The sequence below is a fragment of the Talpa occidentalis genome, unplaced genomic scaffold (genome assembly GCF_014898055.3).
Source record: "Talpa occidentalis isolate TD23 unplaced genomic scaffold, MPIMG_talOcc4v2.1, whole genome shotgun sequence".
In the NCBI taxonomy this organism is placed as follows: domain Eukaryota; kingdom Metazoa; phylum Chordata; class Mammalia; order Eulipotyphla; family Talpidae; genus Talpa; species Talpa occidentalis.
In genome coordinates, this window is record NW_026555331.1 from 116,022,769 (window position 1) to 116,043,006 (window position 20,238).

The 20,238-nt window shown below is 38.9% G+C and overlaps 1 protein-coding gene across 4 annotated transcripts in view; it reads left to right on the forward strand.

Moving 5' to 3' along the window:
• The first annotated feature begins 1,428 nt into the window (after positions 1-1,428).
• Positions 1,429-20,238, forward strand: part of CACNA2D1 (calcium voltage-gated channel auxiliary subunit alpha2delta 1) — a 415,589-nt gene continuing 396,779 nt past the window's right edge. For 3 of the 4 annotated variants that reach the window (XM_054692495.1, XM_054692492.1, XM_054692493.1), the window contains exon 1: positions 1,429-1,894. In XM_054692495.1, coding sequence (XP_054548470.1) covers positions 1,800-1,894 — 95 coding nt within the window. In that variant the 5' untranslated portion in view covers positions 1,429-1,799. The remainder of the gene's footprint in view (positions 1,895-20,238) is intronic. The other variant, XM_054692494.1, reaches the window with a different exon arrangement.

The following is a 20,238-nucleotide window of genomic DNA, read 5'->3' on the forward strand; positions in this document are numbered from 1 at the left end:
TGGGTCAAGAATCATAAAATCCACACACTTGAAATTTTGCTGGTATTATTCAGTCTTCTCTGTTTGGAGACTGCCTTCAGAAAGCTAGAAACGTCGAATTCAGAAGGCGCTCTCGCCTCTCAAGTTCCTCCTGAATGTAGAAAAGGGCTTATTAAAAATCTGCCACCCTGTAAGTACAGCTTTCCAGTGTAGGCAGGATGGTCACTTTTGTCATCAGGAAAGGTGTTCTCTGAACTTCATGTCCAAAGTGCTCTAAGGTGCTACTAGAGGGAGCTTAAGAATTTACGACGCTCAAGGAAACCTTCCACCCCTGGCGCACCAGTTGCCTACAACTCGAGGGAGGCCTGCGCGGGTAGGAGAGGCCTAATCCAAGACCCTTCTGTTCTTCTTACGAGAAGGCCTGGGCAGGCGCTGCCACTGTTTTCCTGGAGGTGAAGGTGAAATTGGTTTCCCGTTGCTACACTCTAGCTCTCTCCGGCTGCCTTAGTTCTTTCTCCACCGGCAAGATGCTTTTCAAAAATTGCCACCTGTTTCCTGCCCCCTTTTCCTGCCCTCAAACTGTCAAAGTGGACTCACCCTGCAGCAACCCTGTCAGGCAGAGCTACCTAGTGGCCAGAGCAGGGATTTGGAAGCTTTTGGTGGTAGTCTCACCAGGTCATTACCAGCTCCTTGAAGCACTGCCCTTCCTGCATGGAGAAATCAATCCCCCCACCCTTCTGTCCAACTGACAGGACTGCTAAGGTTCTGTCAGCATCAGGTTCTGCTCTGTTCGTCCACAGTCCGGGCCCTGAGGCTCTATATCTCTAGGTGAGCCGTACCTGGGTGTGGAGCGGCGGACACAATTGGCCTTCCGCCACCGCAATGGCTCTACCCCCAGGCCCTCCCTAGTACCACCTGGTAGAGTCAAAGTGATGCTTCAAAATGCAAATACAAACCCCTCCTACATTTGTGGTTAAATCACTTCTCCGCGGTTCCTAGGCAGGCGGTGGATTCTGCGCCTGGGAGAAGCGTTGGGGGAACGCTGCCTGCATGTGCAAAAATAACCCCAAAGACGCGAGCCAAGTACTCGGCTGGATACTCCGCATCCTGGGGAGGCTCGCTGGGCTGCGGGCTGTCCCCCGGGAACCCCGCGGGTCCAGGTCCGCTCCCCCTCTCTGCACGCCGGGCGGCTGGGGCGAGCCAACGCCGACTTTGGGAGTTCCTTTCTGCCTTGTATGGAGGGCTGTTCCTGGCCGGTCTCCGCCCGGCTGCTCTGACGCCCGGCCCTCCCGCTGCCCACCCCCAGCCGCCTCCCTCCGACTTGCCCGGCGAAGCCAGACGGAGCCTCTCCCCGCCACAAGTCTCCCTGCCTGCCATTCCCCTATTCCTGCATCCACCCCCACCCACCCCGCTCCCCAGCGCCGCCACCCCTCCCCCGCCCCGCCTCCTCCCTCCCGGCGACAATCAGGGGAATAAATCAGGGAGGAACCGAGAGGGAGCGAGATAGCGCCTGGGCGCGAGCACCGGCGGGCTCGCCCAGGTCTGTTTCCAAAGTCGCCCTTGATGGCGGCGGAGCCCGGGCGGCCGCGGCGAGGAGCAGCCTGCGCGCGCTAGTGGGTCCCCCGCCGCCGCCCCTTCCCCGGCGCCGGGTGCGCCCCCGCCAACCCCCGCCCGAGTCCGCGCCCCGGGCCGGGCGCGCCGGCTCCAGACGCCCGCGATCCGGCCGGCCGGGGTGAGCTGCTGCCCCGGCGCCCGCCGACTCCAGCGCCGACCCTGCCCGCGGCCGGGGAGGGAGGCGGGATTGATCTTCGATCGCGAAGATGGCTGCTGGCTGCCTGCTGGCCTTGACTCTGACACTTTTCCAATTTTTGCTGATGGGCCCCTCGTCCGAGGAGCCGTTTCCTTCGCCCGTCACGTAAGTCTTGGGCGCGGGCCAGGCAGGGCCGGGAAGGCGGCCCGAGGGGTGCTTTGGAAACTGGGCGCGGGGTCTGTTCCCGAGTTTCGGGGCTGCTCTGCCCGTGGGGGTTGGGAGCGAGCCGGGCTCGGATCTGGAGAGGCCGAGCGGGAGGGGAGCGCGGCCCGCGGCTGCCACGAGCCCCGAACCCGCGGCTCGCGCGCCCCGCGGGGCCGCGCTGTCCCGGGCAAGGTCTGCCGGCCACTCGCGGAGCCTCGGTCCGTCTCCAGAAGGAGTCTTTATACTTAAAAGAGTTGGGCTGTACCAGGGGGAAAAAGTTTCCCGGCTGATACCCACTCTCCTCGAACCCAGACCAATAAAAAGTTGTGTTTTGGTTGGGGATTTTACGAATAGATATTTTCAGACTTGCCAGGGGAGAGTGGACTTCTCCCACACCTAGCCTTCGGATGCTGTCTAATTTCGACAGTGTCCACACTCGTTTAGAGCCTAAATTTCTCGGCGCACTTGTCAGTCTTTCTGATCAGCAGCTTGCTGGCTCTCGGGAGCAGAAAATGCTGTCCACCCCTGGGGGTTCGCAGATACTGGGTCCAAGCGATCCAATCCCTCTACCCCTTTATTTGAAACGTCTAAGTGTCGGCACACGCGCGGTTCCTGTTCTTAGAATTAATAGAACCTATTCTTTGAGGGAGGGACCGAGCGTTTCCTGCAATTTTCTCTTATTTTTAACATTTCTAAAATAACTTAAAAAAAAAAAACCACCTCGCTTCTATTCTGGAACTAGAGAGTTTAAAGGTAGCTATATAGTCACATGGCAGGAAGGGAATGAAAAATAACAATTCTTAGGCTGGAAAAAAAGAATTAAAGTCGGTGGCACATAAAAATATATACATATTTTAAAATGCACTGAATAGCCTATCAGGCATTCTGGGAAAGCATTTATTTTAGTTCTTGAAGCTACTTTAAAGCTTCTAAGAGTAGGTAATCTTAAGTGGATGAGTCACTTTAATGCATTTTACATAACAAAAACAAAGCCCTAGGTAGCCTTCCCGGTATATATACTGTTGGGAATTATTTGCTGTCCTTTGTTGGCTGAGTGCTGAATACTGGAGTTTTGGTGATCCTAACTGAATCTTTACCAGTTGAAACCCTGCAGCTGTTATTTAAGATGCTGCTTAAAAGTATTTATTGCTTTAGATGTCAGTACAAGCATCTAAAGATGCACGTTCTAACCTGGAGAAGGGGAATGCCTAATAATTTTTGTCAGTGATATACAGTCGTGTTCTTTTTTAGATAATCTTCCATAAAAATGATTGCAGATCCTTTTTGTTGTGAAGTGAAAGGGTAAATGCCATCTGTAGATCTTCGTTTAATTGGCAGGATGTGCCATGTGGATATTTTAAAACATAAAAAGAATAAGAATTACCCAAAAGATGTTTCAAAAATATTCATTCTTAATTAGAAATTACACTTTGATTGATTCAATTTTTAAGGCTTTTTGTAGCATGGCCTATAAAGGGCGAACTCAAGTGACTCGCTTGTGTTTCGTGTCAAATAAAGTAATGGCTCTTTAAAAAGGAGTCAGTTTGTTCAGTTTACACATTTTTTGTGTTATTTTTAACTGACATTTTATCAATATTTCTATCATTTGTATGGAATGCATCATCATATGGGGGGGGACACCATGAGTTTTCAAAACACAACAAAATACCTTTTATTCCTCATCGTACCAAGGTAAAAATTAGTGTAAAATCTTTATTATAAGAAGGGCATTTGCAGTGAATGCTTTCCTAAAATTAAAATAACTCAGTTTTCATAGGTACAAATTCACTGAAGACAGGAAACAAAATTGTGGGCAAAAATAGGATTTAGGAAACCAGAATTTCTTTTCCTGAAAGGATTTGAAATTTATTTTTTAACAATGGAAATTCAAGATATTTTCCAACTTTATGAAACATTATTTCATGAAATAAGAGCTAAATAAAATATTTAATAGAGCTGAGTCAGTCTTTTGTAGATAATGTTAGCAATATTTTTATAAGACTTCTTTTCATTTATTTGAAAAGTTAGTGACACCATCTTCTGAAGAGAATGGAGATGATAGTTGACATTTGTACTGCATGCTAGATTTCTGAATAAACCTTAAGAATTTAAAAAAATGCAGCGTTAATTTCATCAAGATGTGGTGCCATTTGCTTTTCTTGCAAGAAAAAGATTCATATGGCATGTTTATCAAGATAAATCTCATATTTTTGGGGGAAATTTTCAAGTTGATAAAAACTGAGTATAACAATTACAGACTTTATTAAAGGCAAATTATTATACTTTGACATATACAGTTCTCTGGATATTATTAGTAAATTCTCTTGTTTTTGAAATGACAATTTTTAGGGAAAAACTAATAAAAGAAGTTTTTATCAGAGGAAGAACATGCTATCAACATACTGTAAAATTATGCACTCGTTGGCATAGAGCCCGAATTAGAATTAGTAATTCAGAGTTTTTTCTTTTTAAACAGAGTTGTCTACAATAATATTATGCTTAAATTTCATTAGAACATATTCTGAACAGTTTCTTTAATATTCTGCCCTCTGGTTAGCATACATTCTCATGTAGCATATTCTTCTATATTAACATGGTAGTTAAAAGAGTTAAAGCTAAAATAACTGGTTTGTTTTTCAGATGAAGGAAATTTTATATGATTCTTCCCCTGGCTTAGGCTGTTCTTTTGGAAATGATTGTTTCAGTAAGGTTTGAAACAAATCTGCCATATGGTAGCAACCACCTAATGCTTATTGGTTTAAATATAAATGGAAAAGACATCAATTTCATATTATAGAATGCAAACATTATATTGGTAGTTTGAAACACAGTTTTCACAAAGGTAGCTAGCTCTCTTGTTCTGGAATTAATTTCTTGGCCCACATGTGAAAACACTTCTATTTTGAATCTCAGGATGATGTGTATGGTAGGCAGTATTGTAATGTTAATTTAAATCTGTTCCTCTTAATTTTAGACTCTATTTACAAATCCCGTTCTTTTACATAAAACATTTACTTATAACTACTATTCATGATAAACTTTTATCTCAGTAATATCAAAAAGCCAGTCAAGAACAGTGGACTCACAGACTATTGGCATATGGGAATTTTGATGTAAAATGTGTAATGGGGTAAATATATTAATAATAATTATTGGTGTCAGTAGGAAATAAACATAACATCTCATAAAAGAATGGTACTTAATGTTAATGATATAAAACTTTTTCTGTTATAAGAAAGATGTATATTTAAAAGCTATAGAAATTTCTCCATGCTAGGACATTGGAATGGTTATCTTTTCCCCAGTATTAGGAGTGACATAAGTATTCTCATTTGAACTTAACAATTTCTGTTCATATACTGCATATACAAGAAATGTGCTTGATCATAAAAATATAAGATAAAGCATCAACTATAAAATAGAACTTAAAAGCAATGAACATTTATAATTTCCTTTCTCAGATCTTTAATTGGTTCTCATCAGCTTAACTACATGACATTTATTATTCCACAGGTGTAGGTTTTAATATGCAACAATAGATACTTTTTCCATACAAGTAGTAGCATTACATTAACTTTATTTATGTTCACACATAGGTATATGTGTCGCTATTTGAATTGGATTTAAATGAATATTAGGGAGACTGAAAAGGATATAATCTAAAAATCTATAAACCACATGTTTATAAAAAGAAAATATGCCTTTTTGATTTTTTCATCACTTTCTCTAATTTGATTTTAATTTAATAAATATATAATACCATAATCTAAAGCAAGTTGTTCATTTTGAAAGTAGATTAAAAACTTTATTGCTTGCTCCCTTTTTTGCAAAGAAACCTCAACGTATGGACACTTTTCTGTTATGTCTCCAACACTGTTAAAATAATATAATACTCTTCCTTATAGGGTTGACACATTGTAGGGCTTTGCAAAACATAAACAATGGATGCAAATTGTGTATTTTATTCAAATTTAGTATTTATATTAAAATATATATTTATAAGAAAGAGCAATTCATTTAGGAATTTTAAAAATAATTTTTAATCTTTTACCCATAACAAGCTTTTTAAGTTATTGTGTTCTGTGGAGTATTTGTATAAAACACATAGACAGAAAATTTTGTCTTTTTCTCAAATTTTCAATAAATTGCAAATTTTTAAGAACATAATGTGCTCTCTGAATTCACATCCTATTTCTTACTATGTGTGTTCAATTTATAACTTAAATTGGAAATATAAATGGTTAAGGTGAAATGTATTTTAGGCAGATAACTCCATTTGTTGATTTACTTCAACTTCTTGTATCTATGGATATAATCAGTTCTAATATAAAAATACTTAGAAATTTGAAAATGCAGAATGTATCAGTATTTCTAAAAATAACATTTTATCATTAAAGTGTCACCCTTCCATCATTTATAATAAAAGAGCTGTCTGTTATACAAGAGCTGTGTCTGTAAACACATGTATTTCAAAAGGCACAGGAACTGCTTACCATGGGGAACCAACTATTCTGTTCTGTTACATCCACTCCACATTTGCTTAAGGCTTATAGTGCACATCAGGCACTGTGTCATACTGTGCCAGCCAATCCTTTTCATGGACTGTCTTTGCATAGTACATAAACCTTTCATATGGTTGCTTTCTAGTAAACTTGGAACTGCACCAAGATTGCCAACCATGTAGTTTATATCATTCATTTTTCCTTTTGTGTGCACAAACTTGAAAATGGTTGTCATATTGTTCAATCACTCTGAATGAAAAAAGAGTGATTGATATCAATGTCAATTGAGATAAAAATGATAGTGCTTTGTGAAAAGTCTTGTATTTTTCACCTTTTCCCCTTCAGACTCCAAAATACTACATCCCGTAATTCAATAATTTGCCACATTTATACTATTATAGTATTCTATATAATAGATGTATTTAGTTGGGTAAATATATATATTTCTATGAATATGTATGTATATAAACATTTTTTTAAACATCTTCAAGTGTTTCCAAGGGTAGAGAAATCTCAGAAAGTGAAGTTTATTAACAAATATGCATGCTTTAAAATCTCTGCCAATCCATAACTGATTTTAGAGATTAAATCTTATTAAAAAATATTTTCTGTAATACCACTATTTAAGAGTAATTTGTCAAGAGAATCAAATGAGCTATTGTATACGAAATATTGAAATACTCAAGTATTATAGGGACACATTATTAATATAGTAGATAAGAACAAAAGTGATTAAGGATATTTTTGCCATCTTTGAAACAAAACAGGTATGAGAAACTATTGTGTTTGGATTGTTGGGCACCTAGTAAAAGGTGTTTACATACTAAGCAATTTTATTTCTGCCCATGTTTTGGGAATGAAGGATACATGTACCAGGTTTAAAATTTTTATTTGTAAAATAATAAACTGTTAGATTTTCTTGTAGGCTTTATATATTTTGTAGTAATTCAGTATACAAGAATAAACTAGTATTAGCAATCTAAAAATGAGTCAGAGTTACCATTGCACCTTTAAGGTTTGCCATTTATTCAGGTTCTAACAAGATTATAAATAAGGAACAGGTTAACATTGTGGTCTCAACAAACTAGCACACTTTTACAGTTAATTTCAATAATTTAAAACTAGCTTGTTATATATGAAGCAATACAAAAATTTCTCTTTGCATATGAATGTGGGATATTTCTAGCTAAATGTTATTTTAGCATTTGCTTCTGCTGATTTTCTGCTACCATATGCTTCTGTTGGATTAAAAAAATAGTGTACGTTTAAAATCCTATATCTTAAGTGGAAGAACAATTTTAGCTAGAAATAATGGTGGAAATAATGATTTTGTTCATTTTAAATGCTTCAGATTTTAGGATAATCTTCTTGAAGTTCTTTTTCTGAGTAATTAAAAATTTATTATGGTGGCTTGCTGGCAAAATAGGAAAAATAATTTTTTTTTTCCGTTCCAAATCATTGCTCGTTCTCTCTTCCCTCCCTCCATGTGCATGTGTGCGCGCACATGCATGTGCGCACGCACTCTCTCTCTCTCTCTCTCACTCGTACATGTTTACTATTAATCAGACTTTGTTATTATTTGCGTATGATATCAAATAAAATGGGTAGTTTTGGGTTTGTCTTCCTCCGTGTTAACCAGGACCAGACCTCATTTTTGGATCTTGTCACTTACATCGTCATACACTGTTTCAGGTGACGTCCTTTTACTACAGGATACTTCTCTTCATAGGGAAATTGTTGAGGATTTTTAATGCACAAATAAGTCTGTAATACATAATAAACACTTCCACCAAAATTGTCAAAGATTCTAGACAATTCTTTCTTTGGACACTTATTTGACAATAATTAGGGGAGATGGGAAAAAGTTAATAAAATCATTTCCTAAGGTGAATACGGTCAGACTATGTAAAAGAACAGTTAGACAATAATGATGTTTCATTTAAAGTTAAAGGAGGTATGTCTCAGTAAAATAAATCAGTTTAGGGACTGGGATAATCTAAACCCAGTGATCAAGAAATGATCAAGAAGCCTTGTGATGAGGATGCTGTGAGGAAGCTGCTTGTGTAAGTGGGGTAGACAAAGGAGTCCTCAGATTGATGAGGTGTGAAGTTTCATTACAAATGCAAAAGGTGGCAATTGGTTATTTTTCTTACTTTCTTTCCCCCCTCCATTTCCCACATTAGCATGGTTTTCATGGAAATGTTTACTGAACATAATATTTGTTTTTAGAAACCTAAATATTCAGATAAGGAAGTTTACTATTCAGACCAAAGACAATAAAATTGTTTAGATCTCAAAAAATAAGGGTAATTAAATGTTATTTTTTTTTAAAGATTTGTTTATTTATGCATACTGGGGTACAGGCTAGAGGTATGGAGGGTGAGAGGATTCACCAGAGACAGAGTGGGGAACAAAACAGGCAGATTGAAAGTACACTGCTGAAGGGAGCGGCGGGGGAGTCAGGAGAGGTCTGCTGCGCCATGTGGGTAGCTCCCTGGCCGGCTGGGGATCTAACTTGTGCTGCGGTGGCTGCAGAGAGTTTCGTAGGTTGTGTCTTAACCCCTTGCACCACCAGGGAGGCCCAATGTTCTGATTTTTTAATCAAATCCTGAGAAATACTTCATTGGAGAAGAAATATTAGTAAAATGCTTTATTAAGTCCCCACATGCTAATAACCAAGAAAGGAATCTTGTAGTAAATTTCTTCCATTAGATTGTAAGAAGTAAAATAACTTGCAGATAGGTAGGCTTCTAGGTGTTAGACTTATGAATATTTAGGCCTCTAAGTACTAAGTACCTCTTAGTTTTACACTGTCTCTTTTAATGTCTCCTACTTCAAATATTTTTAACATCAAATATAAAGCAATCCAACAATTAATGCAATTATTATTATTCAGTGCAAATTATGTAGTGTACTGAACTACATGCTGAGAAACCAAATTGAGGAAAAGAGTCCTCAAGACAGACATTCAGAATTCCATGCTGTGAAGTCGTGGGATCCATCAAAGCATGACCATGGGAAAGCACAAAGCATGTTGAAGAAACATGGTCTGCTCCATGTTAGGTACAGGGCTCCTGTGGGATGAGATAGTGATTAGATTGGATGGTTGGATTGAGCTTAGGTTGTCAAACTTTTGCATTGGAGCTTTTTTCCTACATGAATTGGGGTGGGAGTGGGGAGTAGCCTGGCTTGTTCACCCCACATGGATGTTTGTGGTCACTCAGCTGTGCATTCTCAAACAAATTTGTCCTTCATCCTCAGTTTTTTTAAATTAAAAGTACTAGATTTTGAATCTTAATACTTGGAAGAGGGAATACAGAGTACTAATACTTGAGGCAGGCTAGTGAGCAATTAGTTGATCATTGTAGCATTCTCGAGTGAGAGATGCCTAAGGTCTAAAAAAGAAGGGGGGCAGTGGGAATGCAGTGCAGGTAGGAGTCATACTGTAGAAGCAAAATTTCCTGCCAAGGCCTTTCATGCTTTGGGGAATCAGGAAGAAAGAAGAGTTGGTGATTACTCTAATCAGTCGATTAGATGATCTCTAATCGGGAGATTATGTTACATTGAACTTTGTGTAGAGGACACAGGAGGAATACCAAGTTGGCAGTGGGAGTGTAAGTAATAGACTGACTGTTTGGTATTTTGAGTTTGGATTGTCTCTGTAGATGACTATTAGACAATTAGAAATATGTATTTGAAGGAGATTTGGAAGCAAATTCAGAAATCATTATCTCTGAAGCCTGAAAAAGGAATTCATTTATTGAGCAAATACTTATTTACTATCTACTATCACAGGTCCTGTGAATTTCAAAAGAAAAGCCTTGATCTATAGTTTCATTTCACAGAGATGTGTAACATAGATGAGCCCTTTAAGGAAGTCAGTGGGACATTGCTGATAAGAGAGAGCAGGTTCAACAAAAGTTGTGGACAGAGCATGGTTTGGATGCCTTGAAGAATTAGTACAGGAAAGAATATAAGGTAGCAGTGGGGCAGAGGAAGACAGTTTTAGGGATTTGGGACACTTTTGTTTTAAGATCACTTATATTAGTTTGGTGGTGTGTGTAGTAGACAATCATGGGCTATGTCCAACCAAAAAGGGACACATTTTTCAGTGGTAGTGGAGCTGAAGGTCAATCATGGGAGTCAAGTATGTGCCAACACTGCCCCAGGACCATCTCTAGCTCCAGCCTCTGGCATTCTTTGTTTGATCTCCTTATTCTTCACTTATCTTGCAAATTAGCTTTATCTGCTTCTCTATAGTCACGGTATTGAATGACAGTGAGAATTTATATGTTCTCTATTAAAGATTTTAAACCAGCTTGGAACTAGAATTCTAGTCCAAAATAGCCTCCTATGGAAGATACTTTTATAGTTTGAATGTAGTCCAGATGACCATCTAGAGCCCATTGAGTTGTGACCAAGAGATGGGAATTGGAAGGGACTCTGCTTGCCTGGCTTGGATTGTTTTTTCACGTCTGATTCCAATCTCATTATTGGAGGCATTGCTTTCCAGGAGGCCAGCTTCTATTATCATGGGTATGAGAAGAGGCAATTCTTAGACAAAGGCTCCTGGGAATGGTAAGAGTTGTACAGATAACCAAATAAGTGTTTCTAGAGGGGATATTTGAGAATATCTGAGGGAGAAGACCAAAGGGCAGAGAGATGAAAGAAATGAGAGAGGCCGTGATTGATGGGCGAATGTTCTGACAGAGGCAGGTGAGGAAGGGATCAAGATGGAAAAACAATGTCTTACAAAGTAACTTTTGAAATATGAAACAGCTTTGAGAATTAAAGCAGATGGTAGGAATATGGGATAGATACACTTTTAAATTACTGGAGATGTTTTTGGAGGAATGTTCCAAATTACATATTCCGTTCTAAAGAAGGCATGACATGATTCAGAAATGTAATTCTTACACATTAGTAATGTTCAAATTTTGCGAGGCACAGATGAGTTCGTCTTTAGTTGGTAGTAATAAGACTACAGTTCGTCACTGGATTTCCATTGACAGCAACACCCCTCCCCTTTTACGGCTAGCCGTATTTAATTGCCCTCTTCATTGGTGCTCCCCACCCCTGCCTTCCACACAGGGCAGGCATTTGAATTGAATCAACATTTTCAAGAAAACAACATAGTAAGTTTGATAAGAAAACAAACCACTGACAATATTACTGCAAAGCATGTATCCGGACAACTGTTCGAGAGGTATCTCAGGTCTCCAGAAGGTCTGGAAATTATTGGCAGCTGCCATCCCAACAATTCCCTGAATGTCCAAGAAGATTGACTGAATGGTTAGGATCTCAAATGCCAGTGGATCTAAGAATCAATATTGATTTCTCTGGTGCTAGTGTAATATGACAAAACCATCCTGTGGTGTGTGACAAGTTTGGGTGGGCTATTTGTTGTCCCTTTATGACTTTTTTTTTCACCTGTCATGTATGTCTTCACTATTTGCATGAGCTAAGGTCTATGTCTCTACCTGAATTGTGTTTGGACACTAATAATTACTAATAACTTTATATTATTATAATACTGCTTTCTAACGTTTATTTTTTTAGATCCTTTTACATGTCAGGCAGTATACATGCCCTCACATTTTTAATCCATCCAACCTTCAAGTCAGTGTATTATGATAACTTAGTGTTATTATTCTGGTTTTATAGGTGAGGTAATTTAAGTTAGAATGAACTTTTCTGAAGTTCTTTAGGAGCTAAGAATTTTAGAGTGGCTTGATTTTTAGAGTTCTGCATTTACCTGTGCTACCTTGTTCCCCTGCTGTGGAAGGAGCTTTGTGGCTTTTTAGCTTCCTTTATCCCACTGGTTCCGGGTGTGGCTGGCTGATTTGAGGTCTAGAGGGAAAATATAAACTAGAGCAGAACTAACCTTGTATCTCAGTTTCTCCATCTGCTAAACAAAGATAATGTTTAGTTAATCATAAATCATGGTGCTATAAGGATGTCCTACAAAGTCAGATGGGAGAGTGCATGGGGAAGCTTGAAGGACTTTAATGGCTAGGCTTTTTTATTTGTACCAGGTGTAGTTGTTAGGTTTCGTGAATAGAGTATTGTGCAAATATATCATTTGGGCCATGAGAAAAATCAGAAATGAATGGGAAAAGGAAGACTAAGCAAGTATTAAAAGTGTCTCTTCCTAAAACTTTTATATCATTTAATCATTCAGGAAATTAAAGGCGATGAAGTGGAAACTGGTGTGAGTGATGTGCTCTGTCTCTAGGCTAAGGACATAGTGTTTATCCTAAAAGGGACCATGAGGAAAATAGAACCACAAAGGATTTGATGTGTTTTATCTTGACGTTTCAGCCAGCACCTGTTGTGTGAAAACTGTTCCATAGGAGCTTGAATCTATTTTTAAAAGTCATACATTTGTCAACGGTCACTTTTCATTGTCCAACAAAGATGGGAGTTTTCAACTTCAAGACAGAATATTTGAAAATGAATAAAGCAGCCAATCCACAATGTTATGGAAAGGATTCCAGACAACCCTACAAATTGGGTGAATACAGAATAGTAAAATTGAGACCAGTTGCATTTTTAGCAACCAACACAGAAGTCAGTAAAAGTCTGCCAACAGCGACTGAAAAAGGACAGTGTTCATTGACTCATCCAGCTGATGATTAGTTACTTTCATTTAACCCCACCCCTCACTTTGTGATATAAATGTTGGTCAGCTTTTATCAACACGGTTCTTCTCTTGTTGGTAGAAATAAAACCAAAGCATTTATTTCTGTACATGTTGAATTGATTTGTGGAGGAAGGAGATGTTTTAGGTGAAACTGCACATTAATGATATGACTATTGAGTATAGCTTGATAATAACCATGGAAGCAGCAAGTTTTCAAATGCCAGGAACCTGTCTTTTTATGGCAGTCATTTTGACATTTGCCACAGAGAGGAAAGTGTAAAATTCTTACGATTTTGTCACTTTAAAAATACCAACCCTTCTTTGCTATGACATTCGATTAGAATTGACTTAAATTTGCATCTGTGAAAATGTTAGGGGAGACAAACAAATGGGCCATGTGAAGCCTCAGGAGGATGGGCACAGAGGGATGTGCAGATTGCTCTAAATTAAACATGTGAAATGCTTGGTTGTCTCTCAAACACCTGATTTTCCTGTCACTATAAATGAAGAAACGAGGATTAATTTTCATGAGGTAAAGTTTTATTGTGCATGTGTAGCTCAGCTCCTGGGGGACTGATACATGGTGTCAAGAACTGCCAATGAGTAATTGTTTAAAATTTATATTAATACTTGGTGGCAATAAACATAGAGGAATGGTAACTCATCACAGAACAAACCTTGCATGATAATTAGATGAGGTCATTCGTCTCCTTAAATTATCAGATGTGACACAACCTGTCTGTGTGGTGTCTAAAAGCCAGCTGAGTCCCTGGGTGTAAATGGCCATAACAGAGGGGTGATTTGAGGTTTGCAAGCCTTGTATTTGATACTGTTCCTTCTGGGTTTTTCCACAAGTGAACTAGATTGGCCCCTGGAATTTTTTTCTTAGAATGTGTGCAGGGATCTCAAGCAGGGGTTAACAGGCTGCTCAGAATAGATTATTTTTCCTGCTTTCTGCTTCTCCACATTCCCACCCTATCTGCAGAAAATACATAAACCAGATATGTCTATGATCACACACACACACACACACACACACACATATAATATGGTGCCTATAAACATATATATAATATAGAAATAGAACATATATGCAACACATCAACATAAATTAATGTATTATAATATATAGCATCACATAAAATACATAAGAACATTATGTATGGCATAGATATTTTATTATAGCAGTTTAGATGAAGTGAAAATTATAATAAACAATAGTAATACATATGCATAGATTAAGATTTGTGACATGGAGGTAGAATACTTATTTGGAAGCTGTAAACTGGGAAGGCTTTGTGGTACTCAAAAGTGTTGTCATGTGTATGAAGCATTGCATATTTCAATAGTAGAAACTGAACCATCAAAATGCTTGGGATGGGATGTAAACTTGCTGGTTATAGTTTTAATTTTTTGTCTGGACTGAGTCCTGTTATCCTACTTTTTATATCTCCTGAACCCTCACCGTGATTCTGTATTCCTCCACTTGCCCCCAGAAATTTCCACTAAGTCTATGGATAGATATTTGAGCAAAGGCAGAACCCCACTAGTCTCTTCTGGAGTTGTGAAGACTCAGGTAAGCAGCCTGGTCCTGGTATGGTAGAAAGAACCAGAATTTTGAGTCAGAGAAACCCAAGGTTAAACCCTGCTTTGATACAGCCTGTGTAATTTTGGGAAATTTATTCCACGGAATTTCAGTTCACACTCAGCAAAGAGGAATCATATTCTATACCTTTTAGGAGAGATTATGAGGCTTAAATAAAGTGTTAGTATATATTCTACAGTGTGTTGAACAGAATGCTAGTTTCTTTCATATTTTCTTATTCTAATGTGAGAGCTTTAGACCTTTTTCTCTTCCAGTTTTAATTTACTTCTTAGGCTGTCTATGGAGATTATTGGGGATTACTTTATTTTCTTTATCTCGTATTCTTTTCATGTTAAACAGATTAGAGCATTGGGGGAAAGTCTTTCCTATAATGGATACAGGAGGCGGAGGACCCACAAGGAGCCAGGTTGTTCCTTGTTCAGTATCCCCAGGCTATGTTTGAAGTTTTTCAGGCTTTGTGTCCTGGCATTTTCTAAAGTTGATTGTACAGCTCTCAAGCAAAGGAGAAGCTGTATCAGCTTCCAGTTGGAAACAACTTATCAGTTTGCTAACTTAGAACAGTTTCCTCCCAAGACTCCCGGGCCTCCAGTATTTTCTGTGGGTCTAGATGTTGGATCCAGGCTGAATGTCTTCAAAGTTTCATTCTTGTAGGTGCATATCAAGTGCTTACGGTTTTGAAAAGCAACTGGAGTGTGCTTGCTGTCTTTCAATCAAGTCTCATCTGAACCCAAGAATGCAGATCATGTTTTGAGTGACCATTTCTCTCAAAAATGGTTCTTGTCTAGTACCATTTTAGAGGCATAGAAAAGAGTCAATTCCTACAAAATGGATGCTGGTTAACTTGAAAAAGTACCATTGGTACAATTTCATAAGGTTGATAGAATTAAACATGTTTTTTCACATAAACCCTTGGCACTTAGAAAGCACTGAATAAGTACAATTTGATGAAAATGAAGAATTTATGTGTAACAAACTGCATTCCTGGTTGCCCCCACCATTAACTAGAAATGGGACCTACCTTGGTAACAACTTGTGTGGAAGAGTTCCTGGCTTTAGCATTTCTCACATCTAATTGCTCACTCCCCAACTCTTTCCTGTAGGCCGTCCTAATTCTTTCATGGTTCATGAGCAAACCAGTGCTATTGGTGTGCTTCTGGAAAAGTCTTCTGCCCATGCTTATTAGTTTCTTCTTTCATGATCTTCATGAGTGGTAGTAAAGCTTGATATTTTCCTCTCTTTTAAACACTCAGCGCTACTCCCAAAATTATGTGAAAGCACAGTATGTGACCAGGCTTCTTTCTTTATTAAAAGGTGTATTGAGAAATGTGTAAGGAGGTCAGTGACCTTGCATTCTTGCATGCAGAGAAGAAATGTTTCCGATTCATTGTCACGTGATTCTGGTTCTGGGAAATACGCCCTAGGTGTTCCCTCTTAATATATTTCTAGTAATTGTGGAAAACTATCTGAAAACGATAACTTTAATACTCCACCAGCAACAATTGTGTATTGTATGTACGGAATGGTGTCCTTTTTTAATTTTTTTTAAAGATTTATTTATTTTTGCATACAAGAGCTGGGGTACAGGCCAGAGATGCAGGGGGGTGAGAGGATTCACCAGTGACAGAGTGGGGAACAGAACAGACAGATTGACCGAAGTACACTGCTGAGGGGAGCAGCGGGCAAGTCAGGAGAGGTCTGCTGCACCATGTGGGTTTCTCCCTGGCTGGCCAGGGATCGAACTCATGCTGCAGAGGATGCGGATTGTTTCATAGTGCGGTGCTTAACCCCGTGCACCACCAGGGAGGCCCTGTCCTTTTTTTAAAGACAAGTAGCAAACATATCTTAACAGCAGGAATAAATAGATATTAGAAACATTTTCTTTGAAAGGAATATATTATTATGTTGTTTACAATATCAATTCATATGCTCAGTGAAATAAGCCAGAAGAAAAAAGAAAAATATCGGATGGTTTTACTTATAGCAGGAATACAGGGGAGCCAAATAAGACATCAGTGTAAAAAAATAGTAACAGTACAAAACACAACAAAGCAAAAATGGACAATTATAAACCAGAGACATCCTGCAGGGGAGGAGGAGGGAGAGGGAGCAGAGGGAGGGAGGGAGGAGCACAGGGGACTGAGGTGATGGTGCATGGGTGCATTGGTGAAGGAAACTCTATGGAGACTACACCCGAGTGGGTGGGGGGAAGCAAATATTGTTTAAAAATGAACAATGATGTAAGAAAATTAATATAAACAATAAATAAATATAACTTATCTTTTTATGGAAAAGAAAAATAGCAATTCAATTGTTTTTTAAAAATTGAGGTGGTGTTGGCTTACATCATTATGTATGATTTAGGGAATAGATTCACACGAGCTCACATATATGTTACCACACCCCACACCCACCACCAAAGTTCCATATTCCTTTACCCTAGACCTTTTGGGCCCCTTCCACCCACTCCTTTCCCCCTCTAGTTGACTCAGTTCTGTAGTTATATTTCTAGGGTTTGTTTTGGTTTAGTTTTATCAATCCTTTTGTTTCTCTGTACTCCATATATAAGTGAAATTATTAGGTGTTTCTCTTTCTGATTTATTTATTTTTTTAAGATTTATTTATGCATACAATAACTGGGGTACAGGCCAGAGGTGTGGGGGTAAGAGGATTCAGCAGAGACAGAGTGGGGAATAGAATAGGCAGATTGACTGAAATACACTGCTGAGGGGAGCAGAGTCAGGAGAGGTCTGCTGCGCCATGTGGGTATCTCCCTGGTTGGGGATTGAACTTGTGTTACAGTGGGTGAAGATCGCTTCATCGGTTGCATCTTAACCCCCTGCACCACCAGAGAGGCCCTGTTTCTGATTTATTTTGCTTAACATAATCCCCTCCAGTTCCACCTGTGTTGTCACAAATGGTAAGATTTCTTCTTTTTTGTTCATTTTTTTTAATAATTGGGCATTGTATATAAATACCACATCTTCTTAACCCAACTCATCTGTCTTTGGACACTTAAGTTATTTCTATAATTTGACTCTTGTAAATAGTGCTGCAGTGGACATAAGAGTGTATACTTTTCTTTGAATTAGTGTTTTTTGCATTTTTTGGGTAAATTCTAATATTTTTAGATGAATTATTATTACAGCCCATCATGCATTTTAATGTTTAGAAGAGGTTTGTGCAGAACCCTTTGTGTTGCTATTTGTGTCCAGTTGAATAACTTTCCTGCTAGTGTAATGACATGATTACATGAGAGAAGTTAGAAAAGCCACTGTGTCTTCTATTTATGAAAAAAAGACACATCAAATTATACAGAGGAGATCAACACAATCAAAGACTGACCACTAATTTAAAGTACTGTGAATGAAAGCAGACTGAATCTTCGTAAGAGCCTTGTATGTGAAGATTGATAGATACAACGAATCCCTTGTTTAACACTCAGTTATCTAGGTTGATTTATTTTTCAGTTTGCTATTGTCTTTGTTCTCTAATGTCAAAATGATGGTTTGTAGCAGTATACATTTATGTCCTCACGTTTTCCATGTTGAGGAGTCTAGGCAGAGCTTAGTTGATTCCTTTGATCAGGATCTCACAAGACTGCAATTAGGTATTAACTGGTCTGTGTTCATATCGGTGGCTACTTTTTGCTCCACTTTCACCTTATGTGGTTGGCACTTCCTGTGGTTGTAGGAATACCTCTACCCGCTCTGTTCGTTCTCAGTTTCTAGAGGCTGCTAGTAACACCTCCTTTCTACTGGCTTCTATCAGAGATGGTCTCACCACATGAGAGTTTACCTCTTTAAGACCAGCAGGAAAATCTACTCAGAAGGGGGGTCTGTTTCTTTTTTGGGATTTGAACTGATTAAGTTAGGCCACATATGATTATCTTTTGATGAACTCACAATCAAGTGATTTGTGATCTGCATTACATCTACAGAATCCCTTTACCTTCTTCCTATAACCTAGCCTGATCATGGGAGTGACATCCCTAATGATTACAGGTTCCATCCCACACTCCAGCAGAATGGCTAAGACACAGAGCCCTCTTAGAAATGTTGCTCCCACGGCTTTTATTATTAGGCAACCATAATGAAAATACTAAAAAACTAGAAAAATTGGAATACTCGTTCTTTTCCCACTTTAAAATGTTCCCAAAATTTGGAAATGCTCTGAAGCACTTCATTTTGTCTCCAGGAAAAATGTGCTTTACCATGTTGTTTTTTTTTTTTTTTAATTATTATTATTATTTTTTTTTAAATAGAGGCATGTTTTATTTATTTATTTGTTTTGTTTATACATGCACTGGGTACAGTCAGAAGCGCGGGAGGGTGAGAGAATTCACCAGAGCCAGAGCGGGGGGCAGAGCAGGCAGAAGAACCGAAGTACACTGCTGAGGGGAGCAGCGGGCGGCAGGAGAGATCTGCGCGCCATGTGGGACCCTCCTCCAGTGGCCGGGGAGCAGCCGGGGATCGAACCGGCGCCGCAGAGGCCGCGGGCAGCTTCGCAACCCAGCGCTCAACCGCTGCGCCACTGGGGAGGCCCTACCATGTTGGTTTTAATCCATCCTGTGTGGAAAGCAAATCCCAGTAGCTCATTAACTCTGCATTATGGGATACTGTCATAATTAGCTGAACTTTTCACCCTCTACAAATAAAAGATTTCTTTGTGCTGTAGATGAAACCAGTTTACACAATTATTGTCAGTAAATGTGCAGAAAAATTGTGAGATGATACTTTTGAAATGTAAAGGGTTAAGTGACTTCCAAATTAAGGTCTCTACATCATGAAGTCTGCTAATATTATGCACACTTCCTTGATTGTATAAATTAGGTGAATCTTTAAAATCCTAGTCAGCATCTATTTTTTTATATGTGTCCATATGCTGTGTAAATAATGCTCCAATTATCAGGTATTAAGGCAGAAATGTTCATATTTAACTGAAAACATCCGTATATGATTCGTCAGTGAATAAATTTAGATGATTAACTATGATTTCTGTTTTCAAAGAAAAAATATCATAAAATGTTCACAGTACCTAAGTACTGGGTACTCAATACGTTTATCTTAAAAAGAAGGCCCTCTTGTTCAAGTGGAGATTTTTCTGATAGTCGTTAACATGTTCTTAAATTGCATGTGGGATTTTACCTAATGAAACTTAAGCCTGTTATGTTATATCAATAGCAGGTACAATAAGATTGTCTGCTTTTTATTTTAAGTCCTTCCCTACAGTCTTTTCAGAGTTACATCTGTCACTGTACACTTACTTCTCAACAGTTGTCTCAAGGACTTTTATAGAGTTTTTCCAGTTGAGATAAACTACTTTCCAAAAAAAAAATCAGAATTATGTGTTTAAAAAAATCTCTTGAAGCATTCTTATTCTGTTCTTGTGCAACACTTGGAACTAATTGAATTAAACTAGACCTTTTTATAAGATGCTGCATCTCCTAGCTTATCGTTAGGATGTTGCGTCAAGAGCAATACCAACGTTAACAGTGTTAGAGAAATTCTTGCTAAACTTCCCAAAGTAGCTATTCCTATTATGTGATTTTTCAGGA